Raw genomic sequence first — 27,002 nt, forward strand, 5'->3', positions numbered from 1 at the left:
GCCTTTGTGATGCTTGTGACAGGCAAATGGTAGAGAAAACTCTGCTGAGTTGTGTTTGAAATTAAGGGCCGTGAGTGCCTGGATTTGTGCTTTATTTGTATTAGTTACACAGCCAGTTTAAAAAATTATATTACTGCTGTTATTATAATGATATTGCTATCACTACTGTTATTTTTTTTAAACATCAAGAGAGCCTGGACAGCTAGTCTTTATTTCTTATGTGAATGCAAACAGCATTTAGATTTTTGTGGAGATCAGACACCAGACACATTCCTACATTCTTGTCCGATGTTCAATATTTTTCCATGAGTCAAGGAGAACAAGAATGGGCATATTGTGTAAATGCAAAACTCTGCCTTTTTAAACTGACACGATGAATTTCAGCCCTGCCTCTTTGTCTCTCTTCTCCGAGCAGGGGCTTTTCAGCCTGCCAGATTTTGTTACTTACTATCCTTGAAAACAGAGGGAGGGAAAAGTCAGTCCTTGTTAATTCATTGTCCCAGTTACCTAGCAGTGCTGTATCCTTTAGGACTGCTGATATTTTTTTTATTTTTGCTTTTCTGAGATGGTGAAGAGCTGTGGCTTTCCTGCCAGCTCCATTCCCTCAGTAAAAGCCTGCAACACTAGAGGCACTTTAAAAAGAAGTGAAGAGTCTGTTGCAATAGGTGTCCAACAAAAGTTCCTGCTGCAATCTGCACTTCCAGTAAATGCCGGTTCATAATCCAGATTTCAGGGTTTGGGGCTGGTTCTTAATAAAACACTGATACAGGTCAGTGTAGCTGCATCTGTTTACGGCAACAGAAAATTTTGCTCACTGTTGAATTGGGATTCAATACAGATTCACAAACAAGGCCATGTATGCAGACAAATATCAGCATATAAGGGGTCCCTGGAATTTAAGTTTCACTTGGGGAATGTGGCAAAACGCTTTCCCACCTCTGTATTTTCAAGTGTGTGTGAAATGTGCCTGACTGATGACCTAAAGACTGAACTCATCCATGCCTGCCAGAGCAACAGCTGCCCTGGAGACTGCTCTGATTTGGTCCAAGTCCCAAGCAAGACTTCATGGCTAGCCTTTCCAAAGGCTTCTCCCAAGTGCAGACCACTATAGACAAAAGTCTGCATGAGAACAAAGACTTTTTTTCTGGACAGAAATATCTTTGATTTTTTTTTTTTTTCAGATATTTAATCGGGTATAAAATGCTTATTTCCACTCCATAAATGAGAATAAATATGTATCTACCAAAGCCTGCCTGGTCTAAGTAAAATAAGGAAGCAAAGTTTCACTGATGTGCTTTCATAACCCTGAGTTTTTGGTTGGTTTTTCTGAGAGTGGAAATTTGGTGAGTGCCCTCTGAGCACATTTGACCCAGAGCTTCCTAGGTAAGGCTTGTGAAAGAAAGGGAAGCATATGAAGGGCAAAAGGAACTAATTAGCACCAAGAATGATGTGGTCATTTGTCCAATCTGCTACCTCTGGAGTTTCAAATATAGCACTTTGCTGTCCAGCCCTTCAACTGTAATGATTTCTGGTCACCATTAACTAGTTCTGTAAAGGTGAAAGATTTCACATTAGTTATGAAATGAAAAATTATATTTATCCAGGCTAGTGTTTTCGAAAGTATGTTGGGATCCGTATTTTGACACCTAAATAGATGTCTGCTTTTCAGAGGCGCTGAATGCGCATTGGTGTCTTTCGGAATCTAGCTGGAAAATGGGGCTCGTTATTAATGTGTTTGACAGTGTCTAAATGCATGAAGAGTATTTTTCAGAAAAATACATAAAGTCCTTGTCATGGAACCTTATAATCAAGAAGAGAGAAACAAAGGCTAGCAAAGTCCATTTAAAGACTTGTGTATCTCAGTGAACTTAAGATTAGGCTTAAGGAAAAGCATAATGTAGAAATTCAGATTCATCTGATGCAGCATCAGTTTGATGGATCAGCCCTTTGATTTATGTCATTTAAAAACTACTGATCTGATACCTTCCCTGAAGGAATCTGCATAGAAATGGAGACTGACATTTCTCAAGTACATTGTCATTTATTGCTTTCATCTCCTCCTCCTCCCTCATCATATAGATTGTTGACTTGGAGATAAGTCAAATTTATGCATTCCCTCCATTTGTTCTACGTTCAAAATTTTCCAGTTACTTACCAAGTCTGTCTTAGAAGTGAACAACAAAAGGATGAGAGGCAAGGAACACAAACTGCTGACTAGATGTAAAGAAAAACAGGGGAGCTGGAACAGGGCCCAGAGAGGTTGTGGAGTCTTCATCCTTGGATGTGTTCAACACTTGCCTGGACAATGTCCTGAACAATCTGATGTAACTTTGTTGGTAGCTCTGCTTTCAGCAGAGCATGTAGTGACAGGACAAGGAGGAATGGCTTCAAGTTGAAAAAGAGCAGGTTTAGATTAGATATTTACTGTGAGGGTGGTGAGGCACCGGAACAGGTTGCTGAAAGAAGCTGTGGATGCCTCATCCCTGGAAGTGTTCATAGCCAGGCTGGATGGACCTCTGACCAACCTGGTCTGGTGGAAGGTGTCCCTGCCCATGGCAGGGGGGTTGGAACTAGGTGATCTCTAAGGTCCCTTCCAGCTGTAGCCATGCCCTGATTCAGTGATTCTATGTCCAGAGGTCCCTTCACATCTCTGTCATTTTATCCTAAAGGTCTTCTAAGGAGCTCTCCACTAAGGCCTTTGCCACAATACTTTTACTTTCTTTCTGTAAGTAACATGGTAAATGGACAAGTATCAAGTGAACTCTATGTGTTAGTGGTCTGCAGAGATGGAGTTTAAGAAATGTGGCTACAGAGCTATACAACTGCAGAGGGTTTCCACTGCATGACTCTTGGTGGGAACTGACTCTAGGTGCCTGAACTCCCTTACCCAAGTCAGCAGAGCAGTTGAACAGTTCTGCTTCTGGCCACACCTGAGGCATCATTGATGTGTAGGCTACAAAAGTGATGTAGCACTGGTGGAACAAATCTCGTTTGTAGTTGAGAGATCCTTAGAGTCTTTGGCTGTGCCAAGGAATTCTGTTTCTTGGGATGGTTGTGGTACCTGTGTCCATTCTTGTAGGAATGTGTCCCCTTGTCACAGTGTGTTATGTCAGGAAGGAGACACTATTCCACTCAGTTATTGCCAAATAAAGAATTTTCTCATTTTGAATTTTCAAAGCCAGCGATCACAGTTGACTCTAGAAACAAACTCAAGGCTGCTGTGGAGGAAAATATGACTTTGATAAAGGCTTTTATATTTGAGAGGCCTAGAACTACTACCTTTTCAGTGTCGTTTCTATTCACATAAGTCAACTCCACGAGTGATCCATAGGAAAATAAGGCATATAGGATGCATCAGTTGTAATGAATCCACTTGTATCCCTTTCACTGAAAACTATCATAGGGGCCAAAAATACCTGAAAGTTTTGCGGTGACCCTTTGTCATTTACTACCATAGCTGGTGGGGATGGGCTGCTGACCAGGACTACCAGGAGCATCTTCATCAGCTATTTAGCACCCCGCTGTGTCTCATAAGATTCAGCAATGGGTCTAGGATCCCCTTGAAGAAAGCTGTAGGCAGGATGAAGGCATCCAGTACAAAGGCTCCCAGGAGACTGGATGGCTGCAGGGGCATGAGCGTCTGCAGCAGGGGATTGCACCAACAGTCTTAGTCACTGGCATTGCTGCTCCAAGCCACAAACCACGATGTGTGCTCAGCAGTAGGGCTGTGCCTTGGAGGGACAGGATAAAGGAACTGAAGGGCTGCAGTGTACAAATGACATCACCTCATCCCTGGGAAGGTTTGCAAGTCCTGCCTAGGTGTGGTCTCCTTGAACCTCTTTTGCCAAAGCAAATCTTTTTACAAAAGCCAGGCTTTTGCTATATGTAATATTCTCTTTGCTAACCAGAGAGAAAAAGAACAACAGAAAACTTATTTTCACTTTATTCAAAGATGTCTCCGTGCATTTGACTTGTGTACTTCTGCGAACATCCTCTCATCCTTTTGTGCAAATTCATTCTCTCCACTCTTGTTGTCATTTCTCACATTTCTTTTAAGCATGATCTTGTAAGCTTTTCAGTACCTGAACTGAGGAGATTTTTTCATCTCATAGGTGCTTTTTTCTTACCCTGGACTGCTCCTAGTCCCCTCTATTCCCATTGACCTTTTCCACCTCCTGGAGCATTCCTTCCTGGGTGAATGCTTGTTTCTACTCAGCCTCTCTGGCCATTTTCTTGGATTTGGATACTCTCAACCTTCTCATCAAGATGGTACAAAAGAAAGACCAAATAATGAAAAATCACCTTAACATGTACTATTCCAAGACAACAAAGCATTTAGGGTTCCTGTAACCTGCTAATGATCTTCCATAATGATTGTAATTCCAAATTGATCTTCCATATTTCATATTTCATCATCTTCTAGATACTGGTCAAATGAATCCCATTTTTACAGTTTTCTTCCAGACTTGTGTCTTTCTAAACCCTGTGGCATCTCATCAATAGCAATGACAAATATATCAGGGGAAGATACACAACCACCTTGATACGCCTGCGAAAACCACTACTCCTCCCCTTGCCTCTTTTTCCCCTGCTCACTGACAAGTGCCACCAGTTCCCATGAACCATAGACCAGTTTGAACCATGATATTTAATATTTTTCATCCCCTTCTACATATGGTATCATCACCTTTCATAAGTCAGCATCTTCTCGTTTCCAAACAAACATTAAGTCCCTCTTTAGATCTTGCTGAGCTTTGAATCTCTCATACAGTTCCTCAGAATCTATCCACTTTGGATGAAAAAGTGTATCATTTCACTGGGATTAAATTTACTGCAGATCAAGCTTGTTAAATAATCTCTCAATCTGCAGTTAATCAGAGTCTTATTATATAAACTTTCATCATTTTCTCTTTTATTTGTCCCTTCTATTGTCCATTCTCTTCATAGGGGTATCTTCAAAGCTTTTAAATTGTTGTTTCAAAATCCTCCAAAGCCCTCTAAATCTTTGCCTGTTCTGCTCATATCGGTCAAACTTTTGGTGGGTTGCATTTGGCCTGTCCTGACACTGCATGTTTAAGCTGAAGGTTTTGAAAATGGCTCTTAAGTACTGCTGTTACTTTATGTCCTTAATGGGATGAACGTGCATGATGGGGAGAGACAGGGTGAAGATGCTAATACAGGTCAAACTCAGCCATCAGGCAAGTGCAACAACCTCGTTAGAGACATTCTCTTACCACAGGTCTGAATTTGATCCTAAATATCACTTTTTCACTGAAGTTTTTGGCAGAGGATCAGGACTCCTTCCTTCTAACACGAAGCCAGTTGCTCATTAATAGCATTAGCTGATGCATGATGGAAGGGCAGCTCTCATTGGCGTGGGCCCTCCTTGTCCTGGCTGATAGAGTCTGATGCTGGAAGCATGACTGGGTAATATGCTGAAGGGATCTTTCTTTTCCAATTGACAAGTGATGACTGTATCTCCTATGAACTGTAACTTGCCCTGCAGAAGACCTCAAGGCCAAATAGTTGGCTTGAGCATCCTGTGTGATTTGCAGAAAGAGAGAAACAGTCTAAGTATTTCCTTATTTTCCAAGGCTAGATAGATGGCTACTGTCTTCCTGCATTGATTGAACTTTTGATACAGAGTGTTGCAGAGGAGATAGGTGCTTAGACAGGTAATAAAAGCCCACATGTGGGCATGGATATATGCCCTAATGAGCCTACAAAGCCTTCACACAGACAGTTTGGGAGCAACAATGAGCAGAATACCAGGACCAGGCTGCTCTCAGCAGTCTTTCCTTAGGTGAAGTCTGCTGTGCTATTGATCTCTAAAAGGCAAATCAAATAACAGCAGTCACATTTTTAAGGATTAGGAGCTTCCTGTGCAAGACAGTATGTGTTTTAATACTTTAAGCTGACTTATGAAACTGGTAAACAATGTGGAGGGTGGTGTTGGATGACCTCTTTTACATGCCTGATCATCCTGTCAGCATTTATAATGCATTTGATATTTCCTTCTCATCAGAATAGGATCAGTTAAGCAGTTATATTTCCCAGACCTCAGATTGCATTAGGCTTTGTTTCACATTTCATAGTAATAAACGTTGACATAAATGTCTATAGATTTCACACAAAGTGATTGTTAATTTATTTGTGGTTGAAAAGGATCATTGAAAAAACCAAACAAAAAAACACACAACAGAAAAGACTTCTCCATAAGACAAATACACAGCTTGCAAGATAAGAAATGCAGATCTTTCATGCCTATTTGTTTTGCACACAGTAATGACTGCTACATTCTGATTAGCAATCTTGACCTAGTTAAAGTGCTATTATTTTTCTGTGTTCCTATTCTTCTGAAAGGCTGTGACTAGACATGATATTTTATAATCCATCAGATGTAAAATCTGCATAAAAAATATAATTATTGTGCTTCAGCAGCTTGGACCAGAGCCCTGACGTTATGTTTATAGGCAGTACACAGTGAATAATATGGATGCATTTTTAGGTTGGTATGTTCAGTTGGCAAGATACATAATTTTTCCATAAGTGAAGGTAAACTGTGGGATTTCTAACATACTGATTACTATTCTAGCCTTTTTCCAGATAATGAGAATTAAGTGGATACTTGTCAGCCAAGGAACATCCTTATTTATTACTACAAATTCAGTTTTAGTGGCACTTATTACAGTAAGCAGGGAGGAAAACTTGTGTTGCCTCTCAGTCAGCATTATTATTGCTGGTGGTGCTTACACCCAAGGATCGACCTGACTCAGGACACCACTTCAAGAGGCACCAAATCTCTTCTCAAACTGCTTATGATAAGAAGGACAGAGATGGGCCTTGGGAAGGTTTGGGATATGTAGAGCAAAATTCTCACGGCAGTAAACCTTGCTTCTGGTCATCCAAGTGGTCTCAGGAACTGATTAGCTAAATAGGAAAGGAGTGAGGCAGGGTGGAGGTGTGCTGTCTCAAGTGCCCTGCACTCACCTACAGTGTGGGGCTGAAGGCATCTGTGCCTCCTCATCCTCACTGCTTAGAGAGAGCAGTGGGTCCCCTTCCTGTGAACACAGAGGGGGCGGCAGGAAGCACCTGGAGCTGAGCCTGTGCAAACCAGATTGGAGAGAGAAACAGCATCTGCTACTCTTGCACAGGTCTTTGCACCCATGGAGGGACCACCTTGACCTGGCCATGGTGCTGTGTGGTGCTGTGAGGACACACCAGCTTTCAGGACTGCCCCCCATTGTGCACTGTGCCCAAAGCCTCCTTTTTGTCACTCAGTCTGACATAAAAAATTAATGTTGCTTCCCAGATCCAGCATCATCCAGCAGATTGGACTTTCTGAATTTGGAGTGCTAAAATCTCTCTGAAGACAGTTGTCATGCCTGCATCCTCAGCCATGTCAGGTAGATGCTGCAAATGAAGACAAAAGATTAAAAATAAATATACTCATGCTGGGCAGAGAAAGTGCAAGCAGAAGAGGTTCTCAGAAGAGAACCATGCTATTGAGATCTTCAGGAGAGATGTCAGGGTGAACCTGATGCCCCTGGGTGTGAGCCAGAGCCACCAGATTTTGAGAGATATGTAGAAATAGAGGCAATGGGAGCCCTCGTGAGTCTGTAGTCAGAAACGGGCCTTGAGGATGCATGTGTGATTGTGGCATTAGGACCTGTGATGGCCCCAGAGGTGGCATCTCAGGACAATGGCCTCTCCTTGTCCTTGTGTCAGCCCCAGGGTGCCTCTGTGGCTTTGCAGCTGGCCACAGTGTGAGTCACCACAACCATCCTGTTGTCCTATTGTGTCTGGCTGAAGGGGTAAGAAAACAAGGAGAGGCACCTGGTCCTCCTGCACACTGGGATGCCTGCAACAGGGAGGCTCTGCTCTGGTGAGCCCCAGTCCCTGCCTGCAGAGCCACTCACCAGCTTGGCACAGCCACAGACACTGCAGAGGTGACACTGCAGAAGTCTGGCAGCAAACATTGCAAACCACTATTTTGAAAATGAGAGTTACTGTCATTCAGGATCAGGCTCCAAGCCCCAGAAGTGGCTTGCTGGGTCAAACCCTGCAGTGCAAAGGTGCTTTCACAACATAAATAAGAAGTAGCATTCAGCATGTTTTCCTCCTTTGGAATGAATTTTTTTGGACCTCTTTTCCTTGTTTGAATATTTTTCTTATTTTTCCTGTAATTCCTTTTCCCTTTTGCCTCCACAGATACGTGAAGGATTTTGTTTACAGTGCAGCCATAGATACAGTCAGCACATATTGTGAGAAACTCTAGGTAGTTCAAAAGGGACCTTTTAAAGTAGATTTTTCTACTGCTTCTATGTTAAAAGCATAAAATCTAAAGCTGGTTTTTTTTTAACATCAGAAGTATCACTCCCCACGAATCGCTAATGCTGCCACACTGCCTGGTTCATAAACGTGGCAATCGCATGGGGTTCCAGTTAGTAGCATCTTATGAGTTTCGTCACGATTGTTCAACCACACGAGCTAAGAAAGCTGCAAGCCTTAGTTGGAAATTGTGAGAGTCGGAGAACAAAGGTGGTAGGAATCTTCTTTTTATGTATTCAGCTAGTAAGGATTACTGGGGACCTAAAACTATAACGCTCTGGTATTTTCTCTGTATGTTACGTGGGACATTTTGGTGTTTTGGTCCAGTCTTAAGTGTCCAGCTATAAACATTTTGAGGTGACAGTCAGATGTGTTACTAACATTTGCACTGGGAATTTTTTTTTTTTTTTTTTTTTTGAGATCTGCAGGCACTATGAAGGTACTCGGGCAAGTCAGAGGGACAAGCTTGTTTTTCACTTGTCCTGAGAGCTGTGAAACTCCAGGTGCTGGATGGTTAATCTAGGACTTCTGTCAAGCACTGTGCTTCTACACAATGTTAAATAAGATAAAAAGAAAATTCTAAAGGAAGTCCAATTGCAGAAGCTGTATAGAGTGCGCAAAAAAATAAGACTTTCATTGAAAGTGAAACCAGATAGACTGTGCAATTTCCTGCTGACACAGACAATTCTTTTCTTAGCCATATCGAACAGACCCTGTGGAAAGGAATGCAAGGTGAATTCACATGAGTAATGTCAGAATTGTATCAAATATGTGATAAAAATATTGTTAAATATGTATATTTTGTACAAAACAATCTCTAAAATTTTTCATTGACAATTTGTGCTTTTAAATCAAAAAATCATTTGTTTCCATTTTTTGAAAAAAATTTAAGACAGAAAAAAATAATCAATTTTCAGCAAAATCCTCTAGTTTTACATTTAGTAAAAAATTTCAACCAAAAGAAAGGTGAAACAATTTTTTTTTTTTTTTTTCACAAAAGACGAATTATTTGTTACCAGGATTTGATGCACCCTCGGTATTAGCTCGGTAGATCTCCTGCTGATTTGGCCTGGTGTCAAGGAGCATTAGAGAAGAAACTGCCTCTCTTAAATCCCTTTAAGACTCGGAATAAGTTATAAATATAAAACTTATAAATATTATATATGTCCCTCTGCACAGGATGTGGTATCATACTGGCTCATTTAGACCAAGTCATCTCTAGAGTTTTGCCCTCTGCTGTTAACATCCCCAAGCCATTTGGCCACTAACAGTGCTGGGCTGTCTCACAGACATGATCTCCAGAGGCTCAGCCTGTGCAGTTTTAACTTCAGAAGATCAATCATCCAGCACTGCCTCGCTGTAAGTGTGTGAACACACACTGACTCACCAGAGCCTGCTCAGCAAAAGGTCTCACAATAACACAGGCTACCAGGAAATGCCTGTACTCTGTGATGGTTCATCCAGTGCTACACAACGACCTGTGGGATGGAGCTGGGTATGGAGGGCTTTGTCCTCTCCCACTTACTGTCATGTCACTTGTTTCCCATCACAGAGCCTTTCAGTATTATGCAGTTTAAGCAGTTTGAGATGTGTAATCGCAAGCCTGTTTGATCGGAGGAATGTGTCTCTGTGTGTGTTATAGGAACTTTTGCTTTACATTTACTGACCCAAATCAATCCTGGCTTGCAAATTGGAAGAGATGGAGCCTGAAATCTGGCAAGTTCTCTTTTTTTTGTCCTCCTGAAGAGTCTGTGCTTTGCTTGGGGAAAAGGGGCTTGAGTAGTGATTTCCAGTTGGTAGTTAAAAAATGTGATTGTTAGAAAACTGCAAAGATTTGAGTGATAGAACCATGGTCCACTCCCTTCTGGAAAAAAACAAAACAAAGCACATGTAATGCGGGGGCAGCAGTGTCCCTTCGAAGGCAGAGTTCAAATGAAGTAGTGAGACGGAGAGGCTTGTGATGGACACTGCTTGTCTCACTGAACAAACACAGACCAGTCCCCTGCAAACCCCTCAATATATAATTGGCAACAGCTCACTGCAAGGAGGCAGAGGAGGCTTCATCCCTGTGGGCTGCTCACATCCTTCCCATGCCCTTGCTCTCCATATCCTGAACTCATGGGGGATGGGAAATCAGGACCTTTTTAGCAGCATCAATGAAGTCCCCTGAGACTCCCTTGCACCTTGCAGCCTTGCTCACTCTTATTTTTGCTTTAATGTGGGAACATCTGTTGGGCTACGTTCAAGGTTTTGAGGAGACGTGATAAGTTAGCACTTGTGATTTCTTCTTTAGAAATACACAGTGCCCCTTTTGGGAGGCACTTCAGCAGAGCAGATGTCATGAAACCGGGAGTCCTCCAGCCCATGTCGAGGGAGGGAGTGTTTGGTTAAGGGATGTGTCTGGGGACCATGGAGCTCTGCCTGGCTCTGATGCTGACTTGTGGGTGGCAAACCACTTCCCAGCTCAGCCCTATCTGCTCACCCAGCTCACCCTGCTATCTGCTAGAAACTACTTCAAATGCAGGAGAAAAGCAGCTGCTATTCAAAGCCCAATGTAACATCTGCATTTTTACATGTATGAGAAAGCCTGGTGCAGGTGCCCTGAAAATGTAGAGACTTTTTAAACAGCTCCCTCTGCTTCAAAATGTCAAGCAAACTGGTATTATCTCAGAAAGTCATATTAACCACATAAAGTGTATACATATGCAGAGAATATATTTTTCATTATCTGTTCAGTCTTTCTGTCAGCAACAAATCTGAAAGCAAAATGTGCTGCCAAGTCATGTATTCTGATGACCTGGGAACTTCCCCATTTCCCAGGAAGATGAATTTGGGGGCACAAGAATGATTTCTAATAAACACACCGACAGCAAAGATGATGGTAAAAGGAAGTGCAGCTGACCTTTTTTTTTTCCAAAGGAAAGTACAGTGACTCATGTGTCAGAAAGACATGCTAACCAAAGACAGCCTGTGCCTTTTGCAATGACCACACAAACCTCTCCCCCCTGAGGGACACCTAGTGACAATTAGTTACTCTTGAAGGCACACGGTCTGTACAAATAGACACCAACATGTCTGTCCTTACAAAATGAAAATGTGAATCTGTGATTCAAAAGCTATTCCGGAAACTTAACTTGAGATATGAGATGAAATTTTCAATGTCAAAGAGAGAAATTACAAACTTTATTTTAAGGGCTAAATTCAGTGACCTTCTGATGCAATGGAAGGATAGGTGGGTATGGAGGAAATACGTATTTCTCAATTGACCTCTTTTCAAGCAACTCATTGGTATTTGCATCAGAATAAAACTGTTCACATCTGGAGTTATCTGGGAAGAGCTTTTACCTATAGATAAGCCTGGATCTGAGGGGCATAGAGGCCACAACGGAGTATTATGTACCCATGGACTTCTGTACATGAAACAGTATGATGCAAATAATGTGACTGGGAGATCTCATAAATCATCCTCCCTGACTTAACTGGAAAATTAGAGTTCTGAGTTGTCTCTGCCCATCACAGCCTCCCAAGGTATCACAGTTTGTACAGGCACCATTTTCTCACTGGCACACACAGGTATTTGTCAGATGGCATTGTCTGATGTCTCCTGGGTCATTGCACTTCTACCCAGGTGCAGAAAGGCAGAAGATGAACCATGTTTCACTGCTTAGTTTCCTGGCACTGCTAACGGCTGGAACAGTGACACCGTGCACTGAGCGAGGGCTGCGCGCGCACAACTGTGTGTGTGTGAGTGTGTGTGTGTCTGCTGCTCACACGTGTGACCCCTTTGGTCATAGAATCATAGAATCATTAAGGTTAGAAAAGACCTCTACAATCAAAAGTGGAGAGCTAAATATAGGACAGCTGCCCTTTTTAAAGTAATCTGTTCTTTTATGAATGATGTTCAACTCTTCTTGAGGGCATCAGCATCTTATTAGAGGACATATGCACCAAGTCCAAACTTTTCAGCTCATGGGATTGACATCTCTGCTTTCTGTGTGTGGAGTGGGAATTTGTGTATACAACCACAGCAGATGAGAGTAAATCAGGTAGACAGAGCCATGAACTTCTTTTCCTTCGGTAGGTCCACAGGGCTAGTGAGCAAATTAAAGTATTGCTGTAAATATCCAAGAAAAAGGAAATAGAGTTACAGGTGTCAGAGCAGTGTTATGTGTGTTTTATGGCAGATGTTTCAGAACAAAAAATAATTAGGGCTTAATGTATTAATATACATCTCTGTGAAATAATCCATCATGGGGAGGGGAAGAGGGTCTGTGATCAACAAGAGGCAGCAGTGCTTGAAAGATGCTGGTGGCAGGGGTGGTGATGGCAGGGAGATTCATCGCTTAGAGCATATTTTCCTACAGTTCTGCAGTTTCATTGACTGAAAAAGCCAGGAGAAGCTTTATGAGCTAAGCAATACTTACTTGCCTGTTGCCTTTCAAGCAACTGGACTATGGATTGTTTCTTCAGTGTTATCTAATGATTATTCTTTTTGTCTCTGCTTCTTTCAGCTCCAAGGCTCCTTGAAGAGAAAGTTGGTGGTTAATCTGTCACCTGTCAACAACAAGAGGCCCAATGGTGTTTCAGAGAGCTCTTTCCTTGACATTAAGAGGATAAGAGTGGGTGACAATATTGCAGTGGGACAAGGTGGACTACATGCTAACAATTGCCAAAGCCAGTCAATGTCAGGAACTATGACTGTGGGGCAAGGATCACAAAGAAAAGCCAGCAGCCTAGCAAACAATACACATGCTAGTGGGAATGGCATGTTTAATATGACTTTGAAAGAGGTAAAGAAAGAACCAGGAGAAACAATGTCCTGCAGCAAACACTTAGACGGCCAGACATCCCATGAGAACATGTTCCCTAACAGATATGGGGAAGACTCCTGGGACCAAATGATGGATCTTGAGCTTCAGGAACTGTTTAATGAATTGACTAACATATCAGTGCCACCAATGAGTGATCTTGAGCTAGAGAATATGATAAATGCCACGATAAAACAAGACGAGCCATTCAACATTGACCTTGGGCAGCAGAGCCAGAGGGGCCCTGTGAGATCTCTGCAGATGGATAAGATGGTGATAAAAAGTGAATATGCACCAGGCATGAATCAGGCTCCTGTGGGCTCCCCACAGATGAGGCCTTCTTCTACAGGTTCAGCCTTCACTATGGCCACCACTGCCATGTCCACCTCTTCACCCATCCCCTCGGTGCCTCAGAATCAAACACAGGTATCACAGGTTTCTTCTGCATCCAGTCGGCCATTGCCCAACTGGCAAGAGGTGTCTCATGCACAGCAGCTCAAACAGATCGCAGCCAACCGGCAGCAGCATGCCTTGATTCAGCAGCAACAGCAGCAGCAGAACCAGACAGCCAACTGGTCCACGCTGTCTCCATCAGGACCTTCCCCTGGACCCTTTGTGCAAGAGAAAATCCCCAGTCCTTCTTTTCGCCAGCAGCAGTTCAGCCCACAAAGCTCAGCAATGCTTGGGGTACCAGTGAATGGAAACCAGTCAAAAGGGATGAACAGCTATGTTTATAAAGCAACCACTCCCCAGAGCAATCCAATGGATATAATCATGCAACAAAAGCCTCAGGACCTCAACAGGAACTTTATTAACAGCTCTCAGCCACCTCTAGAGCAACATCATGGCAACACAAAGCCTTTGTTTCACTTTAACTCAGAGCAAACAAACCAGCAGATGCCTTCAGTTTTGGGTTCCCAAAACAAGCCTGCCCTTCTGCACTACACCCAGCAGGCACAGGGTTCAACTTCCATGCAACAGCCACAGCAACAGCAGCAGCAACAACAGCCACAGTCACAACCTGCTCAACCTCTCCCAAACCAGTCTCTTCAGAGGCCGCCTAATGTAACCCTAGCAATGCAGCAAAAAATGATGCTTCAGAAAATGCAGCAAAGCCAGCAAATCTCAGGTTTGCAGTATCCAGTCTCTCAGCAGCATAGACAGGTAAGGTAAACGGCAAATTTCTCCATATTTGTTACAGAATCATTCTGGTCCAACTAGTAAAAGGCTTTCCCAGCCTGGCCTCATTCCTCCAAGAGATGTTAATGACCCTCTCAGCACACACTTCTACCCAGCTGGTGATGGCACGTTTAGCACCTATTTAGGTGTATCATGAATGCATGTTTAGAAAAATTTCAAGAAACACATGCTTAGTGCAATGGAATGAATGTGTCAGTGCTATATATTATGTAGATACCTGTCAGAAAGGTGAGATAGTAGGGCAGATTATTTTGGACTCCTATCTAAGTTTTCTAGCTTACAAAAATTTAGGCTCTTTTGAAAGTCAAAATTTTAATGAATTCCCATGTTATCTTAGATAATGTATTTTACAATGTTAATTTTTATATCATCATTTTTCTCAGGGAGGCAGGGTCAGGAAATTCTGTTTTTAGATATATTTTGACTGATATGACAAAAAATATTGTTTTCACATTTGCTATCTGTTTAGCAAAGAAAATCAGACTTATCTGTGAGCTTTATAAATGCCCATCACAGTTCTGGGAATATTCTGTGGACAAAATACACGTTTAGATATGAAGGAGAAGGTTGCCACAGAAATGTCTACAATTATGTACCACTGTGTTATCATAAGACAGTGATCTGACAAAATCTGCTTTTATAGCTTAGTTATGCTATGCCAAGTCCCTGTACACCGAAGTCTCAGATCCCAAGCTTCAGACCTGCCAATCAAAATTAGAATGTGCAATCTCACTGTACTCCAGAATCTAGAAACCAGCTGCAAAACAAGTAAAACATATTTGACCTTGGGACATTTAAGCAACTCTGAGTAGTTTCAGTGGGACTTTGGCTCAACACATTTGAAGATATGAAATCAGAATATAGGTGTGGAGATCATCTGTGGATGTAAAAACAGCTATAAGAAACTACTGAAAAATGAAAGCCTATGTTTTCCATGGAGTCCGAGAGAAGTAACACTGAATTAATCATTCAGGACTGGAGTTTCTTCACCAAACTCTTTGGGTGAACAGCCTGTTTTAAAAAGAGTAAATATAGTTGTATGCCTGCACACCTTTCTACTTTTAATTCTTTTAAATTTCCTGACCAAATAACCATGATTTTCTCCAACAGAAAATCCCTTAGCAAGAGGTACCAGGTGAAACCTACAGCTAGGTTTGAGAAGTTGCTTTGTTGAAAGATGCTGGAGAATGAGTGTTGGCAGGATGCAAGCACAGTTTTGCTGGTTTGTGGGAGCTGGCTGTTCTTCTTGGGCTACTGTGTGCTCTCTTCTTAGGTACATTTCCCCATTCTCTTAATGGACTGGTGGGTAGATGAATTTTAACAGTTTCTTCATTCAGCCATGATGAACCTTCCAGCAATCTGTCAGCACAGGGGAGACAGGCAGGACTTCTGCAAACACTACTGTTTTCTGAAAAAAAATTGCAAGGTCACATTCTGGAAAGAAATAAAAACATTGAGAGCAACTCTGCTTGAGGCAATGTTAGCTCCTTGCTCTGTGTCCTCTTGGGCTGCTGCTCAGGAAGGCCAGCCAACTAGATGGGACTTGGCACCTTGGCCCTGGTAGTACTTGCAAGATTTACCATGAGTGTTGAAAAACCTCTCACCTGTGCAGCCATGAGATCTTTTGGCTTAGGAAACTTGTCCTAAGTGAACTTTGCTGAGTGCCAAACTTTAGATATTACATCAAGGAAGGAGTTTTGCCTGTCATCACAGACTTCTGCAAACTAATTTTCTGAAGTTTCTTGTCATCTGACCACTTTACACAGTTTTGTCTGCAGGATGTGGCTACCTGACCCACAGCACATCTGAGAAGCTTGAAAGCTTTGTAGACACACATTACAGGGCCTTTGCAGCAAGAACACTGTTTTTTCTATGCTCTAGAGAGATAACTGGATTTTTTTTTTAGAGATCTTTAGCAGTTTTTCCAAAGTGCTGATGAAGTTCAGAAAATCAATTAGGTCTCTCTCAGCAGAGTATTTTGTAGCTGCTGGAACAAAATTTAGAAATACAATTGGTCTGTAAATTACAGAGTTTTTGAAAAGTTTGACCATAACTGTTTACCTGCAGTATTTATGAGTTCTGTGGACTCCTTTAGTGCCTGCCTGCACATCTGCAAGAGTCCACCAACCCCTTGGTCAGGGCCCGCTTCTCCCATAAGTCTGAATATTAAATCAGAGGCAGAGGAGGCACCTCTAGTATTATCTTCCAATAAAGATAACAAAGGTCAAAGCAACCTTGTGGGTTGACTGCTGCTGATTTTAGCAATGGGGACATCAGCTCATTTAGGCTGCACGGTCTGCTTTCCTGAAGGATCATCTGCCCCTTCTGAGGATTCCTACACATCATTAACAGTACTGCACGATTAATTACCAGCATTTACTAATTAACTTCATGATTAATATTTATTTTACTGATGGTCTATTTCTTCATGAGGAATCAAGGTTTGATTCTTCTTGGTATGATTCAGCTCCTCCTCAGATCACTGTCATCATCATCATGGCTAGGCTTCGCGAACGAAGATTTAGGTGAGATCATTGTAGTTGTGCGCTGTAAGGACCATCTCAGAACTTGCTGGCATGCTTTGTAGCTGGTAATGTGAGTGTATGTTCATAAAGGGCTACTGTGACATTGCCATCAGATATCACTGACTAAAACTCTATAAGTTCACATTTTTAGAGAACCAGCTCATCCTCTGGGTTTTTACTCCCCAAGCTTTAAGATCCCCAAAACCCATTTGAACTTGGCTTTATCAGTCCAAGCTGGCTAACTGGAAATGTAAGGCTTATAATCTCTCTGCTTGTCATATTCCCTTTGTGTCAAATTGAAAGAAACTTACAGTGGGATTTGCTAATTAGATGTCTTTTGCCTCTAGGGAAAAGTCATAAAAATGATGGAAACCATCTTGGTTTCTTGGAAGATTGATCTGAATGAAGGGGTTTTTTGCCTCTCTCTTTTATTCTCCTTTGTTATGGGAAAGATTCCTTTGCATTGTCTATTAGAATGCAATATGCACATAGTCATGAAAAATCTCATAGAAAATCAACACTGTCTTTGTTTAGGGAATAATTAGAAGCTCCAAATTCTACACAGGAATAATCAGGTTTGCAATACTTATACAGAACCTGAGCTGAAAATCTGTAACTGGGCTTGGGTAGAAGTTTGAAGTCTAGCTTTCCCCTTATGAGGAAATTTAGTCCAGTCAGTGAAGGATGCTTCAAAGTAAGACTTAAGGTTTTTGAATGAAAAATTCAATGTTTTTAACTAGTCTAAGAAATTCCGCACACATTTTTGAAAGCTTTTGATAATACATAAGACTTGTTCAATAAGATCCATTAGTTTTTTGTGAAGAAGTCAAAAAAAAAAAAAGAAAAAGAGCTGAATTTTTCTCCAATGTTTTTATTCAACTTCATTTGCTCAAGGGAAGGGAGAATAGAAGGCTGAGCTCATGAGAACAGGAACCCTAACGGAACAAGGCCACTCCATCTGCTACGTGTGGGCGTGTCCTATTTAGTCTTGGCTTTGGAGACAGGGATAACATGAGGGATCGTGAGAGCTTCACCCCCCACTTTACATGAACAACCGGTAGTCCCTATTTTTAAGGCTTTGGAAGCATCTATGTAGTTACAAACGACAACAGTGTTTGCTTGTGCAAAGCTGAGGTCCTTGTTAGTCCCTGTTCCTTTAGAATGCTTTGAGCATATAGTCATCTTCTTCTTTTTCACTTCTCTATTTTCATTTTCAATAACCTGGGAATTGTGATTAGTTGCAGTTTGGGGGGTGATGTGGGTGGGTGGTGTTTCCATTACTTGCCCTAATTGGAGCATGCCTTAGATAATTTTCTTCACCAGGTCTCAACAGGCTCCTTTTAAATCCAACCAGTCTTCCTTCTTACTGAATACTAAGCAGTCCCTTCTCTGGTACCAGCTCCAAGCATGTATTCCCCATACATGCCTCTTGCCTCATGCTCTCTCCAGGAAGGCTTTCTATTTTGCCAATGGCCATCCAAGTGGTCCATGCCCCAGGGACACAGCATGGCTGCATCTGGCTGGAGAAAAGCCACAGGGCAGCACTGCACCACAGGATATGCCACCACAGAGGAGCTCCAAGTGCTGACCCCCCCTTGCAGACCATTCCTTTACACCAGCCTTTCCAATGCTCAGAGCTTAACTGATATGTATTCATCACTCTTAAATACCTCCAGGTGATAGAGATGGTATTTCAACTAACCTGGCAGCTCTGTACAGGTGCTGAAACAGATTCTCCTCTCATTTTCTCCAATGTAAAGCCAGGGAAATTTCATTTCAGGACAGTGTAATTGGACTTACCAGTAGCAGAGTAAGCAGTAGGATATGACCTTTTACCTTTTTGTTTTAAAGCATGAACAGCATATGGATTCAATAAAAAGTATATGTTGAACTGTCAGATAGTTAGAGTGCTATGAGAGGAAGAAGCACCAGAGCAAAAGAGCTAGTGCCTTTTTTGAAAGTGCAGATATATAGAGACTCTTGTTACCATTCACTCCTGATCAGTAATTTACATCTCTAATTTAGCCCCTGCAATTTCTCAAAGAAAATGTGGCTTCTTCAAATGATTCACATCAAAACAGTATTTTCCTAGACCTTTGTATTTACCATTACAGAAGAAAAGAAGAACACATTTTGGTGAAGCAATCTCTCTGTTTTCAAGTGTGAAGGAATTATTTTGCAAATATTTGTGAAAGGAAGAGAGAAAACTTAGAATGGCTTATGGTAATTGGTACAAACCAGGACTTGAATTTAACTGAGATTGTAAATAACAACAATTCCAGGCTGTTGGAATCTGTAATAATAGAAACTGTTCCATGGTGTAAGAAAAAAACAATGTGACCTTCTTTCAATGCTCTCTATAACAATAATATTTGGATGACAGCTTTTATTGATAGCTCCATTTTGGTCACATTCCCTCGTGCAAAGACTTCTGAATTAAATAATCTGTATAAAAACTTCAGTATGTCCCAATACCACCATCTGTTGCAGGGTCACAGCTGATTTATGAACATGAAACTAGAAAGAAAATGTCATAAGTTCCTGTGTTGTCCTGACATACAGTTATCTTGATAGTGCTTTACATCATTCATGCTCAGTTTGCTGAACAAAATGCCTAGACAGTCACACTGTGGACAGTCAGTCCCTGAGGACATTGTAACTCAAAATTTCAGGGACCTTCCCAGTTCCATAAGGTTTGTTGAACTCTTTGCGTAAAGCATTTACACTGGAAGAATAGTAGATTGTTAGCCATGGTCAAATGCTTCTGAGTTAGGGGATTTGGACAGTAGATGACAAAGTTCCTGAGGTCTCTTTTGAACCGCTTTTTGAAGGTACTTTCATTAAGGTACCAAAGAAAACCATCATTGCGCTTGCCTGTATGAGTTATTTGCTAATGTCAGCACACTTGAAGTCTTATTTATTATTTATTAACATTGTGAAAGTGCCTGGGAGATCCACTGATAGGGCAAAATATTGTCCTATGAAGAACTGCATAAACTCAGATTAAAAATGTCACCTGTTTTCAAAGGAACAGCGTTGAGCTGGCTTTTTTAAGAACAAAGATAAAATGGGTTTTATGGAAGGAATTTGATAGATATGAACTTCTATCTACCTGCAGGTCTAGAAATGTTGATTTGAGGACAGCAGTGATCCAAGAGGCCCTTCATGACCAAGTCAGCTGTCTTGGCTGTGAGGGAAAAAGATGCTGTTGCAGACAGGAGGTACAGTAAGGCTGTTACCTGCTTCACTCCTCTGGTTTTACTCCACGGCCATCTGGAAGACAGGGGCTGGGGAAGGAAAGCAGAGGGACAAGGTGTGTGCACAGGAGAAGATGATGATGCCTCCAAGGAGAAAATGGCAAGTGAATAGTTCCACAGTGCTGGTGGCTAAGAGTACAGTTTACAGGCTTGAGGTAGTAGGGTAAATTAAGGAATCATAATCAAAAACAGGACATGACTTTGTGCTTATTAGATTAACAGGAAAGAAAGTCTAGCAGGGAAGAATGGGATAAGGAACTGTGAAGATTTCATGCTGACCAGAAAGAAAGAGGCCAGGGATGTTTCAGGTCTGGTTCTCTGCTAATAGGAAAGTTAGTCTATCTTGACCTGTGAACTTGTCTATAAAGCTATGGTATCTGCAAGGGTTTCTTACCTGGTTGAAGTGAGGATTCCTGCTATTGCTACTTGAGCATTTGAGGCCAGAGTCAAGCCCTGAGACAACTTCCTGCAGGGATTTTGGAAAGGCAGCCTGGAAAAAACAATATAATTCCACAGCCATTTGGAGCTGGCATGGTGAAAAACCTTTTCCTGTAAGTTTTTACTTGTTTGTAGGCAATTTATGAATACCTCAAGAAGTCAAGGAACAAAAAAAATTTTAACAAGCCCCAGCTACTATTTCTCTCCCTGGAGTTTTCCTATTATTTTAATTCCCAAAAGTGCTCAAGAGTGCTCACTCAGAGTAATTTGTCTCTCTAGGGGTTCAAAACGAAGGAATATTTTAATGGCAAATATTTATTCCTCCACTCAGCCACCTTTACTGTTGGTGTTTTTATGGTGGAGACCTGCCCCAGGCCACAGATGACTGTTGTTAAGACAGAACAGACCTAGTAATATTCCCTTAATGTGAATTTTCACGGGTGAATTTACCATTTGAATGTGATGTTGATCCAGAAAATCAGCCAGATGCTCCAACAGAACTATTCCAGAACCATCTGCCTGCTTCATTTGCTGCATGCCTGTTTCTGGTAATGTACACACAGTGTAAAAGACAGTTTTTGCCCTGAAGAATTTATAATCTAAATAAGAAAGCCAGCCAAACCTTAAGACGAAGGAAATGTTACTGTATATTTTATATATTCTTGTGTATTTGGGGAAAGAGAGGAGGAAGATGTCATTCAAAGCTATTACAATCATTGGAGTTGTTGGATAAGGGTTTATCACTGCAGAGAAATCCTCTGACAGAGTCTGGAGTTGAAACAGACCCAGTGAATTGGTAAAAATGAATTGAGTAAAAGAAGGGATATTTATCCCTCTCTATCATACCAGATATATGTATTTAATGTTAACCCCCTAAGCTTTCTGTGTGACCAGTAAGGAAGGTGCAGCTCAGAGTACCTAAGTGAGACACAAATGTGAGGGATAACCTCTCTGAAGGAGACTCAGCACCCGTGAGCTGTGCTGCTCTGTCTGAAAGACATGTGCAGACTGAAACTAAAGAGCATTGAATTGCATGGCAATATGGTGAAAGAAGGGGAGAGCAAGGGCTCTGGATGCTCTTAGGTGAGGTTTCGTGGGATGGAAGAGCTGATGTAGAGGCTAGAAGCTTCAGAAAGGGACAAGAAGTCCTCCCTCAACCCAGCCCTGTCTCCACTCCTTCCTCTAGCACCAGCGCTGGCAATTGTCTGAGCTCTCACAAAACTAGCAGAAAACTATCCTTTTTCTCTCTGCGTAGGTTTTCTCCTCTTCTAGTGACTTTCCTCAGCTTGTGGGGTCAGGCAAAGCCAACATTGGCACAAGGGAAGTGGTGGGAGCACATAACTGGAGGCCAGAAGAGGAGATGGGATTGCTTCTGCCAGTGACAGCGAGTTGTTAACTCATGTGACAGATGCTGGGGAACCTCAGCTACCAGGGTGGCTGGAGAAGGAGTGGAAGGTGAACAGCTGGATGCAAGAGGGTGTCTGTGTGTGGAAGGACAGGATAGGGAGAGTCAGGGAGCGGAAAGATTAGTTCAAGAGAAAGAAACAGCCAGGTGAGACTGGATCCAGAGAAGGGCAATTGTGATGGGGTGAACCAAGACTGCGAAAGAAGGTTGTGAAGGAGTAAAGCACAGGAAGAGTGAGGGTCTGAGGGTAGGAAGAAGCCTGGAAGGCAGTAGTACAGAGTTCAAATTGAGTTTGGATGAGAGGGAAGCAGGGGGAAGGATTGGGAGCTTCAGAGGAGAAATCTGAGAGTAAGTCTGGGTGCAGACAGAGGAGGAGACGAGATCTAAGGGTGGGAAATAGTTTGGGAGAAAATGGGGCAGAATAGGAGCTACTGATGCACAGGGGACAAGCACCTGCAATCTTCTCAAAGGGGAGAGTAGAAGACTGGTAACACTTAAAAACTAATTATTTCTGTATCCTATGCCAGGAATAAGTGAAGGGGCCTAAGGGCTTTGTCTCCAGTAGTTAGTTCCCAAAGCGTCTGCAGGAAGTCTTCAGGACAGGGCAGGAAATGCAGCCCTGAGCCCTTCAAATTGCTGGTTGAAAGGACACACTACATATTTCAGGCTACCAGCCTCCATCAGTCAGGGAGACAGAATAAGCAGCATATGTGCCCCACTGGAAAACAACTAATACAAGAAGTTCTCTGATTTTCTTCAACTTCAGGGGACCCTAGAATTTCTCTACCATCTACAGATGCAAGTGTAGCCATTGAGTAACCACCACGAGTAGAATAGAATAGAACAAAACAGAACAGAATAGCATAAATAGAATAGTTTAGTTGGCAGGGACCTACAATGGTTATGTAGTCCAGCTGCCTGACCAGTTCAGGGCTGAGCAAAAGTTAAAGCAGGTTCAAACAGCTCCTAAACATGACAGGCTTGGGGCATCCACCACCTATCTGGGAAGCCTGTTTCAAGATTTGACGCTTCTTCCTGCCTTGCCAAAGATATACATGAGGAAGAATGATGGAGATTGAATAGTCCTTTCAGGTCTTCGTAAGAAGCTGTGCAGTCCACCTTGGTTGAAAAGTTCCCCGTGATTGACTGATGCCAAAATACTTGCCAAGACTAAGGTGTGAAAATGAGGAAGGATGGTATTTTTGTGGAGACAATTTGTTGTGTAACTTGTAAGAGGGACAGGGACTTTGAGGGCTTTCTGTAATTCTCTGAAGATGAGTTAGATGTACTCTCAGAGACTTTTCTTTTTCCAGTCTTTTCTATAATTTGCAGTGGTTGCAAGCCGGGCCATAGCCTGGCTCCAACTGCGTGATGAATGACTAAAGGATTTAGTGCTTTGGTTCTGGTTAGAAAAGCATCCAACTTTATCCATTGCAGAACTAGATTTCTCCGAAGGATTGTTAACTGCAATCCTAGCAAAAGCAAGTTTTGCTGGGGTGACTCCAGTCTTGTCTGGTTTCAGCTAGAATGGGGGGGAAAAAAAAGAATTACTTTTTTTTCCTACTGGAACTGGTAAAAGACATGGGAAAACAGAGGGATTAGCAGAAGTATTGGGAGCTTCACAGCCTCAGTGCAAAACAGAGTGGGAAGAGGGAGGGTGGGAGCAAATTCTGGCTATCCATCCTTAATCCAAAACTGCCTTCTCCTTCCCAGGCTGTACTTCACTGTCATACACTTGCAAATTCACTCCAGGAATGAAAACAGACTAACTTTAAGCTTGTTCCCAAAGCTGCAAATTTGTCCCTGCTGGGTGTTAATTTAACTGCTTCCAGGGCACCAGGATGTCTACTGGTGTTCACTGTGCTTGCTTTCTTCTTTTTTTTTCGCACATCTGGTGTTGTGAAAACTTCCAAGGCACCACACAGAAGAGTGACGAACTGACCACTTTTAACCCTTTCTGCAGCCTGCTAAGTGTCTCCCTCTACTGTTTTCTCCCTATAGTGGACTCCATGGGCTTCACTACACAAGGGATCCACAAACTCTAAAGTGGGTCTTATGAGCATTGTACAGGCTGAGAATTTCTTCAGCTCCATCATCCTCTGTTTTTCCTGTGAACAAACCTGGCTAAACAGTAATAACTGGACTTCAAAAATTTCCAGCAGGAAGAAATGTATTTGGGGCAGGAAGAGGTTTTTTCCAAAATACTTCTTTTTTTCCAATTGCTTTTATCTGGTGTTGCCACTTCCCAGCAGGGAGGACGTTCACTGCAGTAGTTTTGCTCACATTATGGCAAGTGATGGCCTTTTCCTGTTGGTTTTTGATTGTTGCCATTTGTTCTGTAATGGCATTAACTGTTTATCTGCTGCATTGACTGAACCAGAGCAAATCCAAAAGAATCCAGGTGTCTCATTTCCAGTCACAGTTGTACTCTACCAGACTTTCTCCACTTTGTTTGCTTTCTGTAGAACAAGTTGTTTGCATGACCAACTCACTTGTTTCACTACCATATTCCTAGCAACCGCATACAAACTGGCTTTTTTTGTCTTGGCTAGGGCTTCCTTGGCCTGTTGTGCAATACCAGTCTTATGTCACAAGGAGTATGCAAAGTCCTCTTGTGCTGTCTGCCTCTCAGCCCTATCATTACTTTTAACCCCTGCTCTCGTGCTTCCAGCACACTGACTGTCCTTTCTCAGCCCTTGTTCCTCTTCAGCACCCAAGTCTGGGTAGCTGAAACACCATTGAGAAACATCCATGTGGGCTGCTAAACACAACAAGAAAGTAGCAGCACTCATCACATTGATGCAGAAGACCCAAGCATGCCACAATCCTTGATTTTGGCATCTTCTCTTCTTCACATAGGGTTTTCACTGCTGAGTTTTATTTTTAAAAGAAGTAAATAGCTCTCAGTCCACAAATTACAGGGCTCTGTGGTAAATATGAAAGCTAGTTCATGGGCTAAGTACAGTACAGCTGTGTTGTCAAAATCTTGTTTCATATTTAAAGTGCTATCAAGGCTGCCCTTCCTTTTCAGAAGCAGTACTTCTTGGTGGGCAAAGCTCCAGGGCTGCAGGAAGCATTGGAGCCATTCTTCAGAAGGGTTTTCCATAGACATATATAAGTACTGCATTAAAAAAAAAAAAATAAGATTTTTAATCCTCCTGAAATGCTATCTGGAGTGTTCTACTCGTGATCTGAAAATACTAAGGAAAATAGGGTTGTGGAGATACAAGCATTCATCTCCCTATTGTGGCTGCGCTTTTTAAAGCTGCGGGGTAGGACTTACGTGTCCATAGCCAAATTATTTATGCAGATCTAGAGAACGTTCATCCAAAAACCATATAGCTTTAACATATCCACCTCTGTTTTTCTTCTAACAAATTTTCCAACCCCTGCATCTAGTAACCACCTTTGACATTGGCCATAAGTAAATTTAGGATGGAAATTAACTGCACAGTCCCACCAATTTGAGAAATCGTTTGGCTTTCCTGAGGAGAGTGTTGGTATCCAAAAACCTAACTGCTTTTAAGATGAAATTTAAAATAAATGTTAGATTTATTATAGCAAGGCACTCAGATTAAAAATGGAATCCTTTTTTACTCTGCTTTCATAGCAAAATACAAACTAGTCCTCTGACTGTCACCTCATGTGTCCCTTTCTCTTTAGAAAGAACCAAGTGGGGACCTGTAGAGGCCACTTCTAAGCAAAGTGGAATAGATGGTATGGCTAGAGACACCAGATAGACTTACAGGCATTTATTTGTAGTATTCATTTAAATGTATGGTCTGTTATGAACTCTGAGGATATTTTCCCTCTCCTCCTCCCAAAAATCCAAATCAAATTGAAAGCTAGTCAGTTGGCACAGTAATTGTATATAAATTTGCACATGAAACATTAATTAAAGTCAAGCTGTGGAAAAAATAAAAAAGCTAAAAGACCTTTGGACATTTGTGTGACGATCACTGCGCTCGATACTGGAGAATATAGAAATGTTTGGATTGTTTGCTCAAACAGGCACAATGTTAATGAATCATTTTAATCACCTTCATTATAGTCTTTCAAACAGAGCTGACTCCTATGCAAAACCAAGCCTGACAAAAACAACATATAAAAGCCAGAGGCAATTTTGAGGCTGCTAATTAGATAACTTTGTCTTGATGTTTGCATTTGAGCCTATGGATCTGGACAACACAGTGTGCTACTCTCAGGGCAAGAAACAAGCAAACGGCTGCTACCCCATGTCCTCTCAAATGACATTTCCAAGGTGCCCTTTGGTCTCTCTGTCTCCCGAGTAAACATTTGGGATAGTCATTATTGTGCTTTTCCCAAATTTTTCTTACATGTCTGGTCTTTTTGTGGCAACAAAACAACGCAGAAGCTGGAATTATGCTATAAATGTTACTGAACAAAAAAGACAGAGAATGCCCAGATTTTGTGTTATTTTAGCCATGCAAATGCTACAAGCAAAAACTAAACCAAATTGAGTTCATGCACAAATATCAGCAGAAACAGAGATAGCAGTGATAGAAGTCATGAAATTATGTAATATATGCTAATTATTTTCTACACACTAATTCATCCATAAAGGTTCTGTGAAGTGAGTAACTGTTCTGTAAAGGTTAAAAATTGAGATGGTGAGATCAATACTTTCTTCTAACACAGCTGGTGAAGTGAAAGCATTTGAAATATATGTGGTGCTTCTAAATAGGTGTCTTGGTACAAGGTGACTGAGTTGAGGAGAGATGAAGTAGATCAGTTCTTGTGAAAACTGGCCATCTATTTAGATGCATAAACATCTTTAATTTTAGTCTCCAAAATAGGGTTAGATTCAGAATTACCAGAAACTTTCCAGTTTTTATAAATTTTTGAAATAAAAATGTTTTGACCAAGTACTCCCCTGTTAAAAGTTCAGACAGGCAAAGATTCCTACAAATGTCAGAGTATTTTCAGGAAACTTCCTTTTAAAGATTTAGAGGTTTCACCAGCCAAAGGGATCAGAATTTAATTTCATTAATATTTAAATATATATAGCTTAAACCAT

The 27,002-nt window shown here is 41.7% G+C and overlaps 2 protein-coding genes across 2 annotated transcripts in view; one reads left to right on the plus strand and one right to left on the minus strand.

Annotated features, from left to right (window-relative positions):
- The window catches only part of LOC127467792 (uncharacterized), a 284,436-nt gene that overhangs the window by 221,290 nt on the left and 36,144 nt on the right, over window positions 1–27,002 (minus strand). The window lies entirely within an intron of this gene.
- The window catches only part of MAML2 (mastermind like transcriptional coactivator 2), a 212,340-nt gene that overhangs the window by 135,323 nt on the left and 50,015 nt on the right, over window positions 1–27,002 (plus strand). Inside the window, 1 exon segment of the mRNA XM_051780138.1 lies at window positions 12,843–14,303. Within this exon segment, the coding sequence (XP_051636098.1) occupies window positions 12,843–14,303 (1,461 nt within the window).

Source organism: Manacus candei, unplaced genomic scaffold (genome assembly GCF_025592945.1).
Source record: "Manacus candei isolate 608988 ecotype Guabito, Panama unplaced genomic scaffold, ASM2559294v1 h1tg000014l, whole genome shotgun sequence".
Taxonomy (NCBI): domain Eukaryota; kingdom Metazoa; phylum Chordata; class Aves; order Passeriformes; family Pipridae; genus Manacus; species Manacus candei.